General features: G+C 44.5%; 1 protein-coding gene across 1 annotated transcript in view; it reads right to left on the reverse strand.

The window, feature by feature from the left end:
* Positions 1-20,100: 20,100 nt before the first annotated feature.
* The window catches only part of vegfc (vascular endothelial growth factor c), a 36,689-nt gene continuing 33,342 nt past the window's right edge, over positions 20,101-23,447 (reverse strand). Inside the window, exons 6-7 of the mRNA XM_027017551.2 lie at positions 23,078-23,399; positions 20,101-21,565 (exon numbers count right to left, since the gene is read on the reverse strand). Coding sequence (XP_026873352.2) covers positions 21,448-21,565; positions 23,078-23,399 — 440 coding nt within the window. The 3' untranslated portion in view covers positions 20,101-21,447. The remainder of the gene's footprint in view (positions 21,566-23,077; positions 23,400-23,447) is intronic.

Consider the following 23,447-nt stretch of genomic DNA (forward strand, 5'->3'; position numbering starts at 1 on the left):
TTCAAAGCCACGTGTAAGTAATACATTTATAGCGCTCTGTGGCGTGTAACTGTAGAACAATGGTTGCATGTTGGGATTTAGAAAGTTCACTGTTTGCACAATCAAGCAGAATCCCCAATTGTAATGTCTACCTATGCTCAAATCCCTTCACGGACCAATCCTGCATTCCTAAATCAACAACAAAGCCTTCGTGTTCCCAGCCTGGAGTCGGAGAGGAGTGTACAGACTGGTGGTTATTCTCTGATGCCATCTTCATGACCTTCAGTGTCATCAAGGAAATTAGAACATGCCAGTTATGATTTTCAGCACATCCAACTCAGTGAAGCTCCAAAGAAAATGAGCATCAGAAACTTTTGCAGTCACACTCTTTTACTCAAACCTGCAATTTTTTTAAAACTGCAAAATATCACACACGTGTAAACTCCTAGCGTTTTAAGACAGCACAAGATCTCTCACATGAGAAATGAACTGAAACCTCCTTTTTCTTAGTAGCACCACTTAATGATGCCTCTTCATTATGCCTACCAGCCACCCTAAACCCTTTAGCTTCGCTTCACTCAGCATTGTTAAAGAATTACACTACTGAAGTGGACAGACAGAAGTCGCAAAAATGTTGGAGTTGTTAGAGAGCACACCTTCACCAATTAACTCAAAAAATATCAAATTTGTACTACAATCAGTGTATTCAAAACTGACTAATAATGAAACACTGGTCTGGGCTTATTTAACACACAAACAAGGTTACCATCATTGTTAATTAAATGTCACTGAGTGTAGAAATATAAGGAGGTGTAGTCACACCTGACTGACTGTTCTACTCTGCTGACACTATATTCCCATATTCTGTTTGTCCTGATTCTCTTAAAAGTTGTTTCCACTGACATCCAGCAATAGTCTCTAACACCACACATCAAACACATCACACACTAAACTCAGGAGCAGATAAATAAAGTAGCTCATTTCTGGAAAAATATAACTGCAAACGAAAAACAGTTACTTTCTGAAAACGCCTCTGTGTGTGTGCCAGCAGAGGGCGCTACTACACTTCCACGGAATTGAAGTAGCTTCAGGAGGCACACAGGACAGGATGAGTGCCTTGGTAATACCTCTTTAGTCAACTAAAGGGTGAATTAAGAATTCTCTGCAAAAAGTTCTGAATTGTAGCTAATATTCTTAGTAATGATTTTTATCACTTTTGATAGATAACTTTTGATACAATAGTAAGTTGTTATACCAAATTTCTTCAAAGCAGTGGCATATTGGAATCGTTACATGTATCCAAAGTTGTTCTACTCCTAATTATGGTCTGTTTTCAGGAGATCAGATAATTATTGCCATTACACTGTCTAGAGCATTTAGGGTTTTTTCCTAATTCAGACCGTTGAAGTTTCTCCTCTTCAGCAAAACCCAGCACTGAAGTGTGTGTATGTGTGTTGAACACACACTCAGGAACGCCCTATTTACAGAAAGTCTGCTTGAATTCAGGGCCTCCATAGCTGTCTCGGGGGGCTGCCATATATTACTCAGAGGAAATGGGTATTTCAATTGAATTCACAGCCTCACATGCATCAACCTCCCACAGAGATGAGGAAAAGTGTCTAAGAATTTGACAGATTCAGACAGTGGGACAGTCTGTTCATGAGGATATCATAATGCCTGAGCTTCCATGGGACTCAGTCTTCTTTAAATCGGATTTAGTACAGTTACTCTATCACACTTCAAATAGCAAAATTTAAAAAAAGAATGCTAACAGGCTGTTGACTTTGCAACAGCAGTTGAAGGGAAAACTACAATTACAGCAGGGCAAATATTTGCATCCAGAAGACTGATTCAATCTTGGAAAATAACTCAAAGGAAAAAAAACAAGTTTACACAAGCTGTTTGACAAACATCTGTGGAATACAGGGGGTCCAGAACCCCGGTGCGAGGCAGTCAGCTGGGCTAGGCCCGGAGGGGGAGGGAGCCGGGTCCGCAGACAACTAATGGGGCTTCGTCCCCCATGGCGACTTATAAATCACTAGCAGGGTCTGAACAAGGATCCTTCCCACATGGTGCTCAAAACCGACACATGGCTGCAGTGTCTCTAGTCCTTGTGTGCAGAAAGACGAGATACGCGGGCTCTGTGCGGCCGGGGGATGTTGGTCCCTTCAACACTGTCCCTTCTTGTCCTGTGTCTTGGAGACACACTGCAATTCCCTCCTGCCAACCAGGAATCGCTGCACCGACCCCGAGATTAAACCGCAAATTTGTGACACTCTCCAGATGCGCTGCGATTTCATGCTCCCGGCTCCCTGCAAGTGCACGCGTGCCGTGGGGAATCCTGACACTTCTGCTGACTCTGGAAGGTCTGACCTGGTGATGCAACAGGAGAGCTCCGCCAGCGGATACAACAAAGCAGGAGTCTGGTGAAGAGCTGGGGAAAGCCACAGTGTGTAGGCACAACCAGTCTTCATGCTTAATGATGATTTGGCATGTCTACGGTTCAAATATGGAATATATTACTGCAAATAGCGTTTGACAATAACAACAACAGGACTGCATCTCAATATCTAGAGCTGTCTGGAGAGGTATGAAGCGTGCATGCCCCACATCAGAGACACCTCATTTCTCCTTAAACATGTTGCCTGCTAAGATAACATATTTGGGGCTAATATGAAGACATGATATATGTCTTTTTTGCAACTTTGTGTATGTCTAGAATTCAGGACATCTGATCACACTGGAGCTAAATGTGTATCAGAATCTAAACTCCTGAAATGAAATTGTGTATGTATGTTACCAGCAGGTGGAGGCACTGTGCGCTACAGTCCAGGATCTGTTTGCATTTCCGGATGAGAATCTCCATGACGGGTCATTTACACCTGACGGCATTACACAAGTAGTCCTGAGCATGTGCTTCACCATGGTCTTGTTCCGTTATGTGACACATATAATATAGCATTCTGACTCTCACTGTACTGGAAAGGTTCTCTGGAAACGCCGCGGCCCCGCCCCAACATTCAGGGATGTGGGATGTGAACGTGCTGGTGACATTTTTAAACATTAGCAAGCTAGGTGGTCCCAGTCACAATGCTTCCAGACTTAAGTTTGTTTTCTTTGTTTTACATGTAAGACATGTCTCTGTGGAGTGTGTGTGTGTGTGTGTTGGGGGAGGTGTTTATGAATTACTCAGAATCGCTTTCTTGTTGGCAGAGGTAATGAGGCACAAAGCAATGTAATTTAATAAAGTCAATAATATCTACATGACGGCAAATCTATTCTGTAGCGTGATTTCCACAATAAAACACAGAAAGATCTGGGCTGAGGCATGACTGCGTGTGGAAATGATCTATTTAAAAAGGAATGTGTCCTTGGGCTGGATGTAAATCATTATGATGAAATTTGGTAACTAAACCAATTCAACCATGCTGCAATCTTGATATTAATGTTAGAGAGACCTGAAAATACACGCGCGCGCGCACACACGCGCACACACGCACACACACGCACACGCATGTTTAATGTTTGCTGCTTGAAATGAGATGGAATGTGTATGGTTGGTTAGGAGCTCTTCTGTCACTGAGACATTCTCCCTATGCACTCTTCACAGCTGTCACTAGACCGTATGCTAACAGGACTTTTTTGGGCTTTCTGCCAAAAATACACCGCAACACGCAGACATTTACCGTTATTATCCACGTGAGGTGTTACCAGTTGATTACTCAGAATTTCCTAGAAGATTCATGTAAGTCTTCTTTGAATCAATGCAGCTGCTATGTCAGGGGTGCTGTTAAAAGAACTATATTCATAACATGAACTTTTTTCTAAAGCTGTCAGGGACTTTGCGGGAGCCAGGACTGCGTTCTGCGAGGTGCAGGTACTGAGTGCGACTCTGCTGCCCCAGAGGCCGTGACGTACCAGCGAAGTCCTTCCAGCTCGGCCAGAGGAAGTGCCTTCTCATTCACCCACTTCCTCTCACTGGCTTGTAGAAGATTTAAAAAAAATTATTCTCTCATTCCATGAAAAGCAAGAGGAACTGGTGCCTGGTATCACGAAGGGTTGGCGTTCTGCTATCTCTGCAGCATGCAGCTGCAGCTTTGGTGATTATTTTTGTTTTGTGGTGAAAACTGTAACTCTAAAATTTGACATCCGTCACAAACGTCCCAGTCAGGATCCTCCGCTCCCGGCGGGAACTTCTGCTTCAGTCGATTCTCTTCAGATTCACTTCTCTCTTCGTCCGTCCCACTGTTCCTGTTGTAGTCTGCCCCGTGGCTGCTTCTTCATTGGCTGCCTGCTCAGCCCTGCCCTTTGTCTGCCGTTAGATTCATTTCCTCATTGGCCATTAGATTAAATTGCTCCTTGGTTTTGTGCCCAGTTTGAATTTGAATAATTTGAATAATTCGGCCGAGTTCTCCTTCCCAGTCCTCTCCAAATGGGTCTGAAGCACACCCGGCTCTGTTTGTGTCTGTCTGCATGTCTGTAGGTGCTTGGGCTTTTGTGTGTGCGCATGTGCTTGCGTGTGTGTATGTGTGTGTGTGTGCGTGGGTGTGTGTGTGTGTGTGTGTGTGTGTGTGTGTGTGTGTGTGTGTGTGGAGGAGCTGTAATGAAGGGAGCACTGAACATGTTCTACCATCACTATGATTCAAAACACTGTACATGTAATAACAAACAAAATTTGGCAAACGATCACAAAAAGGGGATTTTAATTTTCATCTATTGATGTTTGACTGTGCTGTAGTTCTTGCATTTGAAAAGTCTCCCAAGATAACAGACTTTATTGCTGCCCCAGGACGTTAATAGCACTTTATTACTGTCCTAGAAAGCAGAGCCCAGCCTGTATAGCTTATCCCACTAAATCAGACCTGGAGTTTTCATTAGAAAGCATATCATCATCACGTCAGTTTTTATGTTTGTTTTTTTTTCTTCGTTTTGCCTTCTGTGGTCCAGTACACCCTGTGGAGCTGTCCCTCTGCAGATAAGCCCTCATCTGTCCTAACTGCCCGGCCTGGCCGATTCGCTGGGTCGTGAAGTGGCAATGATTCACTGCCTGGGTCAGCGGTGCCGTCCCTCCGGGACTTTTAAAGGGAGGGCCATTTCCTTTCTTCTGCTTGTGTTTTCTTTTGATTATCTTTGGTCAGGCCTCAAAACTGTTTCCCTTAGAGATGCCACACACACGCACACACACACACACGTCATGGTGAGGCGTTGACTTCGACCGAGAGCTCACCCAGAGAACTATGCCATGACACAGGACATGTGGAAAGCCGAGGCGTAGAGGCAGCGCCGCTGGACAGAATCCCGACATGTGTGTTAACGTATCTGCTCTTCAACATCGTCCTCCTTCAATTTGTATATTTTCTCATTGATTTTTATTTATATGCAACTTAGTCAATACAATAGGCAAGCTGAAAATTTTACTGTTATTTTTTTCTTTGTTAACAATGGCTTTGGATAAATGAAATTGATAAATGACTAACCTCATATCTAAGGACTTGTCAGCTCTCTAAACCACTCCAGAACCACTCCGGAGCTCAGGCTAGAAGGAACCAGCCTGATATTGGTGTGTGCTGGACCTAAAAACCCCTACTCATGCTACAGGCCCCTCCCATCTCCTACAAGCCCCTCCCACTCCCCCATGCCCTCACCTCCAACACGAGTCTGCTACCGGCCCCAGGTCATAAGTCTTTCATGATTTCTATAGCCGGAAGAGGGCATGGTGGTATATAATGGGCCGAGTGATGTAATATATGGTGTGAACAGGTTGCATTGCTATGAAAGATAATCTGTTGATCAGGAAATGTGGGAGGGGCAGCTGACGCCATTTCCTTGACTCTTGGAAGGATATTGGCCATCTTTAAAAGAGTGGCTCAGCTAAGTAGTTTGTTTTTGTCCCTGTGTATCCAGGAGACAAGTTCACAACAAATACTTTTCACAAAAAAAAAACAAAAAAAACACTGGTAAGGTATGTTTTTTTTCTTAGTGGAATTGGGCTCCTTGTAAAAACACTGACGTTAATTGAAACAGAGCCAATATGTTGATGATGAATTGAAAAACGGATGAAATTATGGAAAGGAACTGAGATCCGCAAACCTGGAGTCAGCTCCATGCAGGCTTGCAATTCTATATTAATAAATTGTGATTTAACTGAAAATAGATTGAATATAATGACTGAGAATGTCAATGTGTGTTTATTTCTGAAAGGTCAAATATATCCCTGTCATTATTAGATTTCTTTTCAAAGCAGAGTAACTTACAAAATGAAATTGAGAACCCTGGACTCTCTGGTGGTTTGATAAAGATAGTCCTCCTTAAAATTCCTTGAGTAAGGAATTAAAAATAAAACACAAATGTGACCATGTACATATAGGTAATCCAATGATAAATGCACAGCAGCACGCTCCCTTCAAACCCGGTCCCCTGTCAGCCTGAAGGATTGGCCCACGGCCCGCGTCCTTCTCCTCGGACTAGCGCCTCTTCCCCTTTGAAACCACAACACGACGAAGGTGAGGGCGTTGTGGGCGGAGCCACGGGGGTCAGAGTTCCACAGCTATTGTGTGGATCTCACTAATTGGCTCCTGCTGTCTGCTTATCAAGAAAGGCCAGAGAGAAAGGATTTGTCTCACTCACCTGTCAGGATGTTTTCCATGGCTGTTGGAAGAGTGAGTAGGTGGAGGGTCTGTAAGCTGAGAGGAACAGATGAGCTCTTTCTGCCTGTGTTGTGTTTGTGTCAGACGGAATATGGGAACCAACTGACTGCACATGCAACAGGAGAGGCAGTGATCTGATGCACTGCACGGCCCTCACACCTTCACTGCACAACCATTAAACCTTCACTGCATGGCCCTCACACTTTCACTGCACAACCATTAAACCTTCACTGCAGGGCCCTCACACCTTCACTGCTTAACCATTAAACCTTCACTGCACGACCCTCACACCTTCACTGCACAACCATTAAACCTTCACTGCACAGCCCTCACACCTTCACTGAAAAACCATTAAACCTTCACTGCACGACCCTCACACCTTCACTGCACAACCATTAAACCTTCACTGCACGCCCCTCACACCTTCACTGCACAACCATTAAACCTTCACAGCACGGCCTTCACGCCTTCACTGCACAACCAGTAACACCTTCACTGCACAACCATTAAACCTTCACAGCACGGCCTTCACGCCTTCACTGCACAACCAGTAACACCTTCACTGCACAACCATTAATCCTTCACTGCACGACCCTCACACCTTCACTGCACAACCATTAAACCTTCACTGCACGACCCTCACACCTTCACTGCACAACCATTAAACCTTCACTGCATGCCCCTCACACCTTCACTGCACAACCATTAAACCTTCACAGCACGGCCTTCACGCCTTCACTGCACAACCAGTAACACCTTCACTGCACAACCATTAATCCTTCACTGCACGGCCCTCACACCTTCACTGCACAACCATTAAACCTTCACTGCACGGCCCTCACACCTGCAGCTTTAGGCCGGTGTTGTCCACGTCTTTAAAAGCAGACATAGATGGTGCACCCTGTCACCACGTAGGCAAGGGAAGTACTGTAAATCTTTACTTATGAAATGGCAGCATGAATTGGTTATGTATGCCACATTTGAACAAAGACTCGCTGACTGTTTACAGGCAAGACTCTCTGAGCAAAGGAACCACACGTTTGTGTGTGAGATAAGGGTACATCCAGTTGAAGCAAATGATAGCAGTTTTACAGAAAAGGTGGAGGTCTGGGTGGAGAGGTGGAGGCACCAGGCAGGGGTTTCTACAGGATAGGGAAATTCTTTTAGGGGACTTAAATAAGCCAATTACCCTTTAAGTAAGAGTAAACAAACCTGGTGTTTCCCCAAAAAATTATTTCTGTATGACCGGAATTGGGTTTTTGTGTGTATTAGGGGAGGGGACACTTCTGGCAGGAGAAAGATGGTTCAGGCTTTCATGAACTACATCTTGAGTGAAGAAATGACATTTAACCCCTTACTGAGTTGTTTTTGGAGGCAGCATACGAGGTCGCTTCGAAATGAGCATTTGACCTTTGAACAGTGCCCCAGTCCAAAGCTAGGAGATACAAAGTGGTGTTGCTGGGGAATTAAGCCGTCGTATGTGTCTACAAGCCTTTGAAGTAGTCCTTTAGGTGAGCCACACTCAGCTGATGCATTTTAAGGTGCACAAGACGAGTGTGCAGAGAGCACATGCTCGACACCTGGAGCAGGGTCTGTAGCACACTCACTTCAGATGTCCTCAGAGCCCTGTGGCACCAGGGCACGTATCACAGGGCAACACTGTCATTTTTAAAATAAAACATAACAGATCGACAGGGCTGGTCTGAGATTTTAAACTAACTTGTTGAAACCAAATTTCTCATGCAAACAAATCTAAATGTAAATATATTATAGAATAAACTGGGCACTGGGTGAAAGATTGACTGTGTACAATAAACATCATTAGACAAGTTCTCTTAATACACAGTCAAACAATTCACTGATTCGATGTACACACAAAATTGACAGTTCGAGGAAGCTTTATGTTACATGTTTGTCAATAACTCAGTGCTATATATTGTAATTGCAGGATTTTCCATAAACCATTTGACATATGGATACACAAACTCTATAATGTTATTATAACGGACATATGCATTACCAATGTCAGTGAGCTTTTGAACAGAAAGTAAACTCCAGTGATTAGTCACAGTGGATCTTTATAGGGCAGGATACTTGCAGTGCAGACGGGATTACTTCTCTGTGTGCCTAACCGCCAGTATATTTACTGCGCAGTAGTATCCTTCTGACTGAGGCAGGGAAGGCTTTGTGCATGTGTTTATTTTTGTGTCATGCATGATAAACTCCAGGCAAACAATGCTGTCCAGGCACACGCTCACCCCTGAAGAGGAAATAGTGAATGTGAAAAGTAAATGTCTGTGTGAAATGTCAGAGTGAAAGGATGTATCACAAATGTTAGCTGAATGGTGTGACTTTCAGCCAACAAACAGACATAACCTGCTCCTAACCCTGATTGGTCACCTCATTAGAATGGCCAATCAGACACACCTGGCGAGGTGTCGACAGAGAGAAGCCAGCAACAAACTTACATTCATAAACAAACCTACTTAATATACTTTTTATATCCTTTGTATTTTCTTGCTCTGCAAGGGCAGTGGAATTTGGAGTTCTCTGGCTCTTCCTTTTAAAATAAAGGAAGTGTTTTAGACAAATAACTTTGAAAAGCTTGATCCAGGTATTCTGGGCTCATCTTTGCCAAATCCACTCCTATTATAAAGGAATGTAAGCATGTAGCAATCCTGGTGGTAATCATTCAGTAAGATTCTCGAGAAAAGCAACAACAACAAAAAAGATTTGGCAAAATGCAAGAAACTTTATGAATCGTATGAATGCCAAGTAATATCAGTAATCATGTGAGGCTGGCCTTCAGCACTTTCTGTAAAAACTGTTACTGTTATTATTAATTATTCATTTCATTATTATTATTAGCTATTATAATTCATTTAAAATAGTTGATGTTGTTGTTAGAAGCTGCAGTGCTAGTGGGTAATATAAAGTAGATCCAGGTATGGGTTTGCTTTAATAAATCCCAGACAACATTCCAACAACATTTGGTCTGTCCACAATGGAAAAACGGAGCTGCTTAAACTGAAGAGAACTGACCTGAAACTTCCCATCAAGGCCAAAAAAGAAAGAAAGAAACCATCCTGTCTTTAGAATAGCAAGACGTGACAGAAGGGAGGCAAGTGTCACCGCGGTGTGAAATGAGATTAATGAGGCGTTTCCCTTCTCTCCGGCTGAGAAAGGCTCTCGGTTTGCCTCACGCAAGAACAGGAGTGCAAGCAACAGGTACAAAATACAGGACCACTAGTCAGAATAACACATAGCGCAGCGCTGACCGTCCCACGGCACGCAGTAAAGCCAGGGGATGTGCAATGGACGTCACACACTATGGCATATCATTTCTAATAGATGCGCTTATGCTATGTGGTTTATATGAGGTAACAGCCGGTACAATGTAAGAATACGATATTTGTTAAATGTTGTGTTCTAGCAGCAGACATTATTACAGTAAGAATGTGAAAAGGGCAAGCACATGTCATTTAGTATTGTGTTAAATATAGTATTCTTACAACAGACTTCATTTAGGAGATAAAGAACATAGCAGATAAAGGAAACGTGTGGGAGTAAGATGGAGTCAGTCAAGTATGTGTGTGTGTGTGTGTGTGTGTGTGTGTGCGTGAGTGTGTGTGTGTGAGTGTGTGTGTGTGTGAGTGTGTGTGTGTGTGTGTGTGTGTGTGTGTGTGTGAGTGTGTGTGTGTGAGTGTGTGTGTGTGTGTGTGTGTGTGTGTGTGTGTGTGTGAGTGTGTGTGTGTGAGTGTGTGTGTGTGTGAGTGTGTGAGTGTGTGTGTGTGTGAGTGTGTGTGTGTGTGTGTGTGTGTGTGTGTGTGAGTGTGTGTGTGTGAGTGTGTGTGTGTGTGAGTGTGTGTGTGTGTGTGTGTGTGTGTGTGTGTGTGTGTGTGTGTGTGTGTGTGTGTGTGTGTGCCTGATACAGGCAGCATCATTTCAGTGTCTGGGAGTTGAAGAGTCTGAAGACACAGGGGTAAGAGACTGTTGCACTGGACTGTCTGTGAGGTCCTGAATGTTTCAGTACCTCTTCCCAGACTGCAGGAGAGAGAAGGGTTCTAACCCTAACCCTAACCCTAACCATAACCCTAACCCTAACCCTAACACTAACCCTAACCCTAACACTAACCCTAACACTAACCCTAACACTAACTGTAACCCTAACCCTAACACTAACCGTAACCCTAACTGTAACCCTAACTGTAACCCTAACCCTAACCCTAACCCTAACCCTAACACTAACCCTAACCCTAACTGTAACCCTAACCCTAACACTAACCCTAACCCTAACTGTAACCCTAACTGTAATCCTAACCCTAACCCTAACACTAACCCTAACCCTAACCCTAACTGTAACCCTAACTGTAATCCTAACCCTAACCCTAACACTAACCCTAACCCTAACACTAACACTAACCCTAACCCTAACTGTAACACTAACTGTAACCCTAACTGTAACCCTAACCCTAACCCTAACTGTAACCCTAACTGTAACCCTAACTGTAATCCTAACCCTAACCCTAACACTAACCCTAACCCTAACCGTAACCGTAACCCTAACACTAACCCTAATCCTAACTGTAACCCTAACCGTAACCCTAACTGTAACCCTAACCCTAAACCATTGGTTTGAACTGAACTGTAACATCAACAAGGACCTGTTCTATCTTCTGTCTTGTGCCACATATTTTTGGGCTGCACTGTGGTTCTGATTTGCCCTAGGCCCAACTGTTCTGCCCCAGCCCCAGCTGTTCTACCCCAGGCCCAGCTGTTCTGCCCCAGGCCCAGCTGTTCTGCCCCAGCCCCAGCTGTTCTGCCCCAGGCCCAGCTGTTCTGCCCAAGGCCCAGCTGTTTTGGCCTGGAATCAAACTACAACTGAGTGAGAACATCTCGTGCACTTCAACAAAAGCAATAAACCCAAAATACATAGTGTATTCAAAAACACTTTCAATGCTGATTTCTATTTTGTTGTTCGTTGCTGTCATGAAGAGTGTACAACTGTATCTATGATTCAAAGAGGTTTGGCAACCACATAAAAACAAGCTGAAAACCTCTCCCAAGCTTTGACCGTGGCGCGTCCTGTTTCGAATGAAACATCCGTTTGCTCTCCTAGGCTTCATTTAGACACTTAAATGCCAGCTAAGAAGGAAACTGCGTTAGACGCTCATTAGCCACAATATTTCGTTATTTTCTTTACAGGTGGGAGTATCGAGGCGTGTCACTGTCGCAGGAAAAACGCACTCTCTCACCTCGCCAATGTCCACATCCTCCCTTTCTTACCCTTTCGATTAATTGTTCATTACCGCCTAATGACTTCCTTTTCCCACACTCTAAACAAACAGGCCTGTCTGTGAGGGCCAACACCTCCCCCGACACCTCCCTCGGGCTGCAGCGCCTCCTCTGTGGGAGTCACTCTGCTCCAGCCAGCCCGAGCTGGTGCACTGGGCTCCATGGCCCACAGCAGCGCTCGCGCTTAGGGAGGAAAAACGCAGTAAACAGCATCCCCTTGGCTCTCAGCCGGCGCGCGCTGGGCGCGTCTTCCGAGATGCGTGTGGGACGCTGAAAGGTCGAGTCGGGTTACTTGATTGATGGCCCCGCTGAAGGAAGGAGATGTGTGGGGAGTCAACCCTTCCTTCTAAACCCGTCCAGCAGGGACACTCCCAGGTCCAGATGAGCATCGCTCAGTGCGGTGCTCGGGACCCAGGGACGGCGTGGTGGAGAAGGGGAGTCTGGCTGGATCCTGGATAAGAAGAGAAGACAGAACTGGAAGAACACAAGCTGGGTCAAAGGGGCTGGAGTGTAGGTCCGGTTGACCAACCCCACCCCTACCCCCCGTGGTCAGGGACAGACCAGCATGCTGCTGTCAGTCTCCAGCTCCAGGGGGTACAGGGGCACCAAAAAGTGCATATCAAATAAATCATGCGATGTGTGTTTATATCCAGACTCAGGGCTGTCTCTTTATGGGAGAGAGAGATGAGGTGTGAGTTTTAGCACCTCGATAGCTTCAGGATAACACGCACACGCTGTTTTTCCTCTCCCTTCCTGTCACAGATGCTGTGTCTCAATAATACAACACACATCAGTTCTTTTGACAGCTGTGATGTCAGAGCACATCTGTATATCTGAGACTAGACTGATAAAAGGTATTGAAGCAAAAAAAAAAGCACTTGTATCCAAACCTAAAATTATAACAGAAGTTTTAACACCAGCTCAAACAACACTACTTAATCTATAGAACCATTACAAATAAATACCACCACACCTCAGTTCGACTTCAGATAAATATCACCACACTTCAGTTCGACTTCTGATAAATACCACCACACCTCAGTCCAGCTTCAGATAAATACCACCGCACCTCAGTCCAGCTTCAGATAAATACCACCACACCTCAGTTCGACTTCAGATAAATATCAACACACCTCAGTTTGACTTCAGATAAATACCACCACACCTCAGTCCAGCTTCAGATAAATACCACCGCACCTCAGTTCAGCTTCAGATAAATGCCACCACACCTCAGTTCAACTTCAGATAAATACCACCACACTTCAGTTTGACTTCAGATAAATACCGCCACACCTCGGTTCGACTTCAGATAAATACTGCCATGCCTCAGTTCAACTTCAGATAAATACCAGCACGTCTCAGATCAACTTGAGATAAACACCACCAGGCCACACATCAACTTGAAATAAACACCACCACACCTCAGCCCAGCTTCCATTCTGTAGTAGTGGTTGTACTGGTATCTGAGCCGCTACTGGCAGTGAGTGCTCCAGCCTGGCTGTGCAGGGACACGTGATGATAGAGCTGTCTGTAAGCCAGAGCGGAGGCTGGGGACAGAGACCCAACTACATCTCAGTCTACTAGCAGTCATCAGTCAGAGAGCCCTTCACTGCCTAGGGGTGGAGAGTTTCTCTCACCATGTCTGGGTCAATGGAGAAGAAAGACACACACACACACACACACACCACACCACATGTCAGTACCACCCTGATTGGCCTCACGTCAAACAGTGAGTCAGCATACAGGAAAGCAGTAAATCTGGTAACATGATGTGAAACCAGCAACTTGGAGCTGAGCACACACACACACACACAAAAAAAAAAGTGGCGATGAGATGGTCGCTGATTTTAAGGGAAATAATAAACCGCTCTCTTCCCTGGAAATAAAAGGTTCAAAGGTCACCAGCGCATAGAGCACAAAGAGACACAAGGTTTCCTCGGTAACGCTATCCAGCCAGACCTTAAATGGGACTGACACAGAGATCAAAAACAGCCTTCAGCACTTTCACTTTCTGTGACACATGAAGGAATTCTGCTCACACAGAAGCTGCTGTTCTGTTTTACACATCAGCAGTGGAGTCTGTCATCACACCTAACCCTAACCCTAACACTAACCTAACCCCAACACTAACCCTAACCCCAACACTAACCCTAACCCCAACACTAACCTAACCCCAACACTAACCTAACCCTAACACTAACCTAACCCCAACACTAACCCTAACCCCAACACTAACCCTAACCCTAACACTAACCTAACCCCAACACTAACCCTAACCCCAACACTAACCCTAACCCCAACACTAACCTAACCCCAACACTAACCTAACCCTAACACTAACCTAACCCCAACACTAACCCTAACCCCAACACTAACCCTAACCCCAACACTAACCTAACCCCAACACTAACCTAACCCTAACACTAACCCTAACCCCAACACTAACCCTAACCCCAACACTAACCCTAACCCCAACACTAACCTAACACTAACCCTAACCCCAACACTAACCTAACCCCAACACTAACCTAACCCCAACACTACCCTAACCCTAACACTAACCTAACCCCAACACTAACCCTAACCCTAACACTAACCTAACCCCAACCCTAACCCTAACCCTAACACTAACCTAACCCCAACCCTAACCTAACCCCAACACTAACCCTAACCCCAACACTAACCTAACCCCAACACTAACCTAACACTAACCCTAACCCCAACACTAACCTAACCCCAACACTAACCTAACACTAACCCTAACCCCAACACTAACCTAACCCTAACACTAACCCTAACCCTAACCTAACCCTAACCCTAACCCTAACCCCAACACTAACCCTAACCCTAACCCTAACACTAACCTAACCCTAACACTAACCCTAACCTAACCCTAACACTAACACTAACCCTAACCCCAACACTACCCTAACCTTAACCCTAACCCCAACACTAACCTAACCCTAACGTAACCCTAACCCTAACCTAACCCTAACCCTAACCTAACCCTAACCCCAACACTACCCTAACCCTAACCCTAACCCTAACCTAACCCTAACCCTAACACTAACCCTAACCCCAACACTACCCTAACCCTAACCTAACCCTAACCCTAACCCTAACCCTACTAACCCTAACCCTAACACTAACCCTAACCCTAACCCCAACACTAACCCTAACCCTAACCCCAACACTAACCTAACCCTAACACTAACCCTAACCCCAACACTAACCTAACCCTAACACTAACCCTAACACTAACCCTAATCTAACCCTAACCCTAACATTAACCCTAACACTATCCCTAACCCTAACACCAACCCTAACCCAAATACTAACCCTAACACTATCCCTAACATTAACACTAATACTAACCCTAACCCTAACACTAACACTAACCATAACCCTAACCCTAACCCAAATACTAACCCAACACTATCCCTAACACTAACCCTAACCCAAACACTAATCTAAACCTAACACTAACCCTAACCCTAACATTAACCCTAACACTAACCCTAACATTAACCCTAACATTATCCCTAACCCTAACCCTAACCCTAACCTAACCCAAACCCTAACACTAACCTAACCCTAACACTAACCCTAACATTAACCCTAACCTAACCCTAACACTAACCCTAACCCTAACCCCAACACTACCCTAACCCTAACCCTAACCCCAACACTAACCTAACCCTAACCCTAACCTAACCCTAACCCCAACACTAACCCTAACCCCAACACTAACCTAACCCTAACCCTAACCATAACCCCAACACTAACCTAACCCTAACACTAACCCTAACACTAACACTAACCCCAACACTAACCTAACCCTAACACTAACCCCAACACTAACCCAAACACTAACCTAACCCTAACACTAACCCTAACCCCAACACTAACCTAACCCTAACACTAACCCTAACACTAACCCTAACATTAACCCTAACACTATCCATAACCCTAACACTAACCTAACCCTAACCCAAACCCTAACTTAACCCTAACCCTAACATTAACCCTAACACTATCCCTAACCCTAACACTAACCCTAACACTAACCTAACCCTAACTCTAACACTAACCTAACCCAAACCCAAATACTAACCCTAACCCTAACCCTAACCCTAACACTAACCTAACCCTAACCCTAACATTAACCCTAACACTATCCCTAACCCTAACCCAAATACTAACCCTAACACTATCCCTAACATTAACACTAATACTAACCCTAACCCTAACACTAACCATAACCCTAACCCAAATACTAACCCAACACTATCCCTAACACTAACACTAACCCTAACATTACCACTAATACTAACCCTAACATTAACCTAACCCTAACACTAACACTAACCCTAACCCCAACACTAACCTAACCCTAACACTAACCCTAACCCTAACCCAAACACTAATCTAAACCTAACACTAACCCTAACCCTAACATTAACCCTAACATTATCCCTAACCCTAACACTAACCTAACCCTAACCCAAACCCTAACACTAACCCTAACCTAACCCAAACCCTAACACTAACCTAACCCTAACATTAACCCTAACACTATCCCTAACCCTAACACTAACCTAACCCTAACTCTAACACTAACCTAACCCAAACCCAAATACTAACCCTAACACTATCCCTAACCCTAACACTAACCCTAACACTAACCTAACCCTAACATTAACCCTAACACTATCCCTAACCCTAACACTAACCTAACACTAACACTAACCATAACCCTAACCTAACCCTAACCCAAATACTAACCCGACACTAGCCCTAACACTAACACTAACCCTAACATTAACACTAATACTAACCCTAACCCTAACATGAACCTAACACTAACACTAACCCTAACCTAACCTAACCGAACATAACCCAAATACTAATCCTAACACTATCCCTAACCCTAACACTAACCCTAACATTAACACTAATACTAACCCTAACACTAACCTAACCCTAACCATAACACTAACCCTAACACTAACCGAACCTAACCCAAATACTAACCCTAACACTATCCCTAACCCTAACACTAACCCAAATACTAACCCTAACACTATCCCTAACCCTAACACTAACCTAACCCTAACATTAACCCTAACACTATACCTAACCCTAACACTAACCCAAATACTAACCCTAACACTATCCCTAACCCTAACACTAACCTAACCCTAACATTAACCCTAACACTATACCTAACCCTAACACTAACCCTAACCCAAATACTAACCCTAACACTATCCCTAACCCTAACACTAACCCTAACATTAACACAAATACTAACCCTAACACTAACACTAACCATAACCCTAACCTAACCCTAACCCTAACCCAAATACTAACCCAACACTATCCCTAACACTAACACTAACCCTAACATTAACACTAATACTAACCCTAACCCTAACACTAACCTAACCCTAACCATAACACTAACCCTAACCCAAATGCTAACCCTAACACTATCCCTAACCTTAACCCTAACCCTAACCTTAACACTAACCTAACCCTAACACTAACCCTAATACTATCCCTAAGCCTAACACTAACCCTAACACTAACCTAACCCTAACCCAAATACTAACCCTAACACTATCCCTAACCCTAACATTAACACTAATACTAACCCTAACCCTAACCTAACACTAACCCTAACCCTAACCCAAATACTAACCCTAACACTATCCCTAACCCTAACATTAACCCTAATCCTAACACTAACCCTAACATTAACACTAATACTAACCCTAACCCTAACACTAACCTAAGACTAACCCTAACATTAACACTAACCCTAACCCTAACATTAACCCTAACACTAACCCTAACATTAACCCTAACACTATCCCTAACCCTAACATTAACCATAACCCTAACAATAACCCTAACATTATCCCTAACTATAACCCTAACACTAACCTAACCCTATCCCTATCCCTAACCCTAACACTAACCCTAACACTAATACTAACCCTAATACTAACCCTAACCCTAACACTAACCCTAACACTAACCTAACCCTAACCCTAACATTAACCCTAACACTATCCCTAACCCTAACCTAACCCTAACAGTAACTCTAACCCTAACCCTAACCCAAATACAAACCCTAACACTAACACTATCCCTAACACTAACCCTAACCTAACCCTAACACTAATCCTAACATTAACACTAATACTAACCTTAACACGAACCTAACACTAACGTTAACATTAACCCTAACCCTAACACTAACCCCTAAGCCTAACCCTATTACTAACACTAACTCTGCCCTTACAGACATGGCTGACCCCTCACACCCCAGATACTCTCTCTCCCAACCCTGCCATTCTCTGTCCCACTGTTTCACCTCACAGAGGATAAAATAAAAGTCCATATAATAAAAGCCCATATTCACTAGATCTGGGGATATATATATCCACAACATTGTAAATTCAAATGTTTACAAAATGTATTTATATTTACATACTATATCCACTCTTGACATCACGTTATTGAACCTCCACTCTTTTGCATTGTGTGTCTAGTTCTGGCTTTTCTTTCTCTGCTCTGTCAATTGTATTCTCATGTCTAGTGAGACCAAATTGACCTCCTTCTCCTTTAAAAAAAGATTCTGAGAGCCAGACATATATACATCGACTATTTAAGCACTCACTGTCGTCTATCCATCTGGCCCACAGACATGATACTTCCAGAGACACCACTGATAACACAAGCTTTCCCCATTCTTGCTCCTGAGTAACTGGAGCTTGCATTTTCATGGAAAAGATTTCTTTCGCTGTACTTTAGCTGTTGCTGTTGCAGTTTACATCTGTTCTATGTAAACATGCTTTCTGTTACGTGAGTGTGTTCTCTCAGGAAACCAAGAAACTCATTTATTTATTATTGTCTTGAATGTCCTCGCCACTGTTTTCATTTTTTCGTTTAGTGCAACACACAAACAGCAAACGTGAAGCCGAGGTTCTTAATGACCTCAGGAGGATGAAATGTAAACGCTGCCGTCTGCTTCAGGAATCCCGAGCGCAGCAGGACAGCAGAGCGAAACTAGGGGGGATCTGGTCCCCTCAGAATGGCAGAGCTGCTTCTGCTTGTGGTGATGGTGGAAGTGATACTGTGTGGTGGAGGTGGTGGTGATATAAATGTAATTTTACATTCATGCGGTTCACTGACACTTTTACCCAAATCAACTTACAGTTCTGACTTGTGCAATTGAGGGTTAAGGGTCTTGCTCAGGGGCCCAACAGTGGCATCCTAGCAGTGGTGGAACTGAAATGGCAACCTTCCGAATACAAGCTGAGTACCTTAACCATTGAGCTACAACTGCCCCAGTGGTGATGGATGGTGGTGGTGCTAGTTCGTGCTGCTGGGTGGTGGAGGTGATGGGTTCCTCTATTTTACATCAGGCTACAGTAGGCTCGATTATGACTCCAAACTAGACCAGGGGCAAGTCAGTACTAGAGCGCTCTGCAGAGGTAACACAGTCTCTCCTGTTTGCTTAACACAGTGGACACACCATTACCCAACATGCTACACTTATACGCGTAGGATAATGGAAGAGTGACACTGAAAGAGGTAAAGAGGGGATACAGAGACAAGAAGACTGAGAGAGAGAGAGAGAGAGTTGGAGAAAGGGAGACCGAGATCAGTAAAAAGAGAGAAAAGAGAAAGAGGGAGAGAGAGATGTATGATATAGTATAATAATACTCTCCAGATGCAAGACCAAATGAGGGTGGTGTGCCCCCACATTTGAATAGTGGTATGTACCTACATTTGTTCTGCAGACAAGGAACTGCAAGAATGGGGTGTGTGTGTGTGTGTGTGTGTGTGTGTGTGTGTGTGTGTGTGTGTGCGTGTGTGTGTGCGTGCGTGTGAGTGTGTGTGTGTGTGTGTGTGTGTGTGTGTGCTGACTGGGGAAGGGCTTAGGGCAGGTCAGGGGCACACCTGGAGTGTGTGAATATGCTGAAAGACAGAAGAGGTGCTGGATTTCTGGATTTAACCCCAGTGCACATTTCTGACTCACCAGGTGTTTTACAATGAATTAAATGTGGGATTGCAGGGAACATTACTTATAATCACACAGAACACCCCCCGCCTACACACACACACACACACACACACACACACACACCAGTTGCATGGTTTGAGATAGAAGCAAAAGTGATTTATTGTATTTACAGTGTTGTAAGGACCCAATGACAATTAAAAAGAGGGCAAACACATATTTCCTGTTCTTACACACACACACACACACACACACACACACACACACACACACACACACACACACACACACACACACTCATGTTTTAACACATATATCTTATACACCCCCATAGTCATAGACAATCACCTAGCTGTGCCTTTAGAGACATAGATGATCGGCTGGCTGTGCCTTTAGAGTCATAGACGGTCGGCTAGCTGTGCCTTTAGATTCATAGATGGTCGGCTAGCTGTGCCTTTAGAGACACACATGATTGGCTAGCTGTGCCTTTAGTGTCATAGACGATCGGCTAGCTGTGCCTTTAGTCATAGATGATAGCCTAGCTGTGCCTTTGGAGACAAAGACAATCAGCTAGCTGTGCCATAAGAGACATAGATGATCGACTAGCTATGCCATTGAAGACACACATGATCGGCTAGCTGTGCCTTTAGAGTCATAGACAATCCTCTAGCTGTGCCTTTGAAGACATATACGATAGACTAGCTGTGCCTATAGAGACATAGACGATCGGCTAGCTGTGCCTTTGGAAACATAGATGATCGGCTAGCTGTGCCTTTGGAGACATAGCTGATCGGCTAGCTGTGCCTTTATATTCATAGATGATTGGCTAGCAGTGCCTTTAGAGTCATAGATGATCGGCTAGCTGTGCCTTTGTACGTAACTCATGTACCTGTGGGCTGAACAGTACTGTCAATAAAATGTTACATGTAGAAAATATTTGTTGATGCACATTCAATATAATGAAGTTCTAGTGCTATTTCATAACAATACATTTGATAACCTTTTCCCTTTTCTGTACTATTTCAGTATGATAGAACATCTTATAAATATGTTAGCAATATATAGTACAACTTTATAGTTTATTTTACGGGACTTTGCATGATACAAAAATATTGATCACAGTGTTCCTTTGCAAAGATTCCAAATTGCTATGAACATAGTTTCAAAACATTTAGTGGCAATAAATTATATAATCAATATCTGACAATAATGAGTAAACAAATCTGTTGAAGATGTAGAAAATTAAATGGCTCCAGCCTTTAAAAAAATCTCTCCTGGCAATCAAGTTCAAAGTAGCCCAAACTCGCGTCCTGCACCTGATGTTGGAGGTTAGGCCTACAATCCAACATCTTCACGTTTTCTTTAGTGAGTCCCCAAAATAACGGTTGGCTGTTCCACTCCTGTCGGTATAGTCGCCGATCCCCTGTGTGCCACTCCGTAACATTAGCGTCTCTGTGGGCCGTTAGCGTCGTGAGCTCCACGCCCTGTGCGCTAGTTGGTTCTCCTCCAGAAGTTGGGAATGCAGTGACAAACTTCCTCGCTGTAGTGAAAACCGTCCTCGCATCGCCGCTTTTTCTTCGGGTCCATGAGACATGGCAGCCGGTAGCAGCTGAGGGGGGGGGGAGAGAGAGAGAGAGAGAGAGAGAGAGAGAGAGAGAGAGAGAGAGAAAGAGAGAGAGAGAGATGGAGACAGAGAGATGGTGTGTTTTATTACTGATAGGGAGAGAGAGTATGTGTGTGTATAATTAGCGGATGTTACTTGAGTACTATAAGTCTTGTATTTTGCTAAAAAAGCCTATGTAGATTAGTATCACCGGCAAAACATTTTTTATTGTGCATCATGGGAGTGAGTTGGTTTTGAACCTTAATTTTCTGACCACTTTTTATTGCTGTTGGGATGTGGATAGATTAAAAAAAAAGAAAGAAAAAGGCAACTGGTCTATGTTCCATCCCAGTGTTACACTCATTGTTCCTACTGCGGAAGCTACAAGCTGGGAGTGGGAGAGCAGACCTTGGGAAAGCGCGTGTTGCCGCAGGAATCAGGACCTGCTATATGAGCGCTACGGCACAGTGAAAAGAGCTGTAATGATGGACCTGCTGTCACGGGACCTGGAGCCGTGCGGGAGGACCCACTTCCTGGTCCATAGCTGCTGCAGCCCTGACAGCAATCCAGAAAGGTGAGACGCAGCCGTAACCAGGCGACGTTCCGCCGGTAGGCTCTCGGAGGAATGCGCTGGCTTGATTACCGCTTTGCGCGTGAGCCAAGCATGCAGCCCTCTGGTCCTAACGAGCTTGAACCTGGGTTCATATCAACCTGACACTTAATGATGTTGTTGATCTAGTTTTACAACATACAATCAAGTACAGGACTGTCACTGCATCAGAGTCGTGATGCTCCATAACCTTAGTCAACTGGTAACTGTTAGGGAGGCGTAGACAGACTATAGAATGTTTTAATGAGGTTCAAATGACTGGCACATCCACACGCACACACATTAAAAGCATGACTACATATACATGGTGTAAGCATGTGTGAGTTGCAGTTGAAATTGATGAAAGCAGTTGCGTAATTCATGCCGGTGTCTTCAGCTATCCTCCATACATCACGGAGTTGGGGAGGAATTGGGACTCTCGCTGCACATGTTCCCATCGTAAAACCTCATTACTCATATACATTTATTGCAGCTGTTTGCTGATAGAACCTTCTGGCTTCAGTTCTGGATGTGGTATATGCAGCGTTGCGCCGCATATGAGGTAGCTGACGGTTACATAGCTCTCAGGCTGTCAAAGGGCATTAGGTTTCCGTTATCCGTGTTTTAACCAGCAAATCACACAGCAGTTCTTGACTTGGAACAGGTGCACTGGAGCAGAAGAAAGCACTGTGTGTAGGGCTGAGAAACCCTGCATGGAACCCAGAGGAACTCTGCACAGAATCTGGAGGAACCCTGCATGGAACCCAGAGGAACCCTGCACGGACCCAAGAGGAACCCTGCACGGGACCCAAGAGGAACCCTGCACGGGACCCAAGAGGAGCCCTGCACCAGGTCAACAGCTTTTTTTTACAACCCCATTTCATTCCCATTATTTTCTCGCCGCTTGCTCTGTTTACGGGCCACGTTACCTGCACGTGGCTGGCTGGAACCTCTTGCCTTTGAGAAAGCACGTTCTGGTCGACTCCGTGCACTCACACGTGCACTTAGTGTGGTTGAGCGGATGACTGCTGGGACAAGTCCTGGTGCATGTGCACTGGCACGTGTCCTTGTTGAAGGTGTGGTGGGGACCGCAGGGGGACAGCTGCGCTCTACATGCACACTGACAGGTCCCCCTGTCCAGGTGGCGCAGTGGGCCACACCGCGATGTCTGCAGGTCCCTCCGGCACACGCACTGACACGTGTCTTCGTCCAGCTCTTTGTGGGGACCACAGAGATCCTGATCCACGAAATCTGGAAAAAGAAAACAAAGATCAGACCACACAGGTCCCGTTAAGATTT

The sequence above is a fragment of the Electrophorus electricus genome, chromosome 11 (assembly GCF_013358815.1).
Source record: "Electrophorus electricus isolate fEleEle1 chromosome 11, fEleEle1.pri, whole genome shotgun sequence".
In the NCBI taxonomy this organism is placed as follows: Eukaryota; Metazoa; Chordata; class Actinopteri; order Gymnotiformes; family Gymnotidae; genus Electrophorus; species Electrophorus electricus.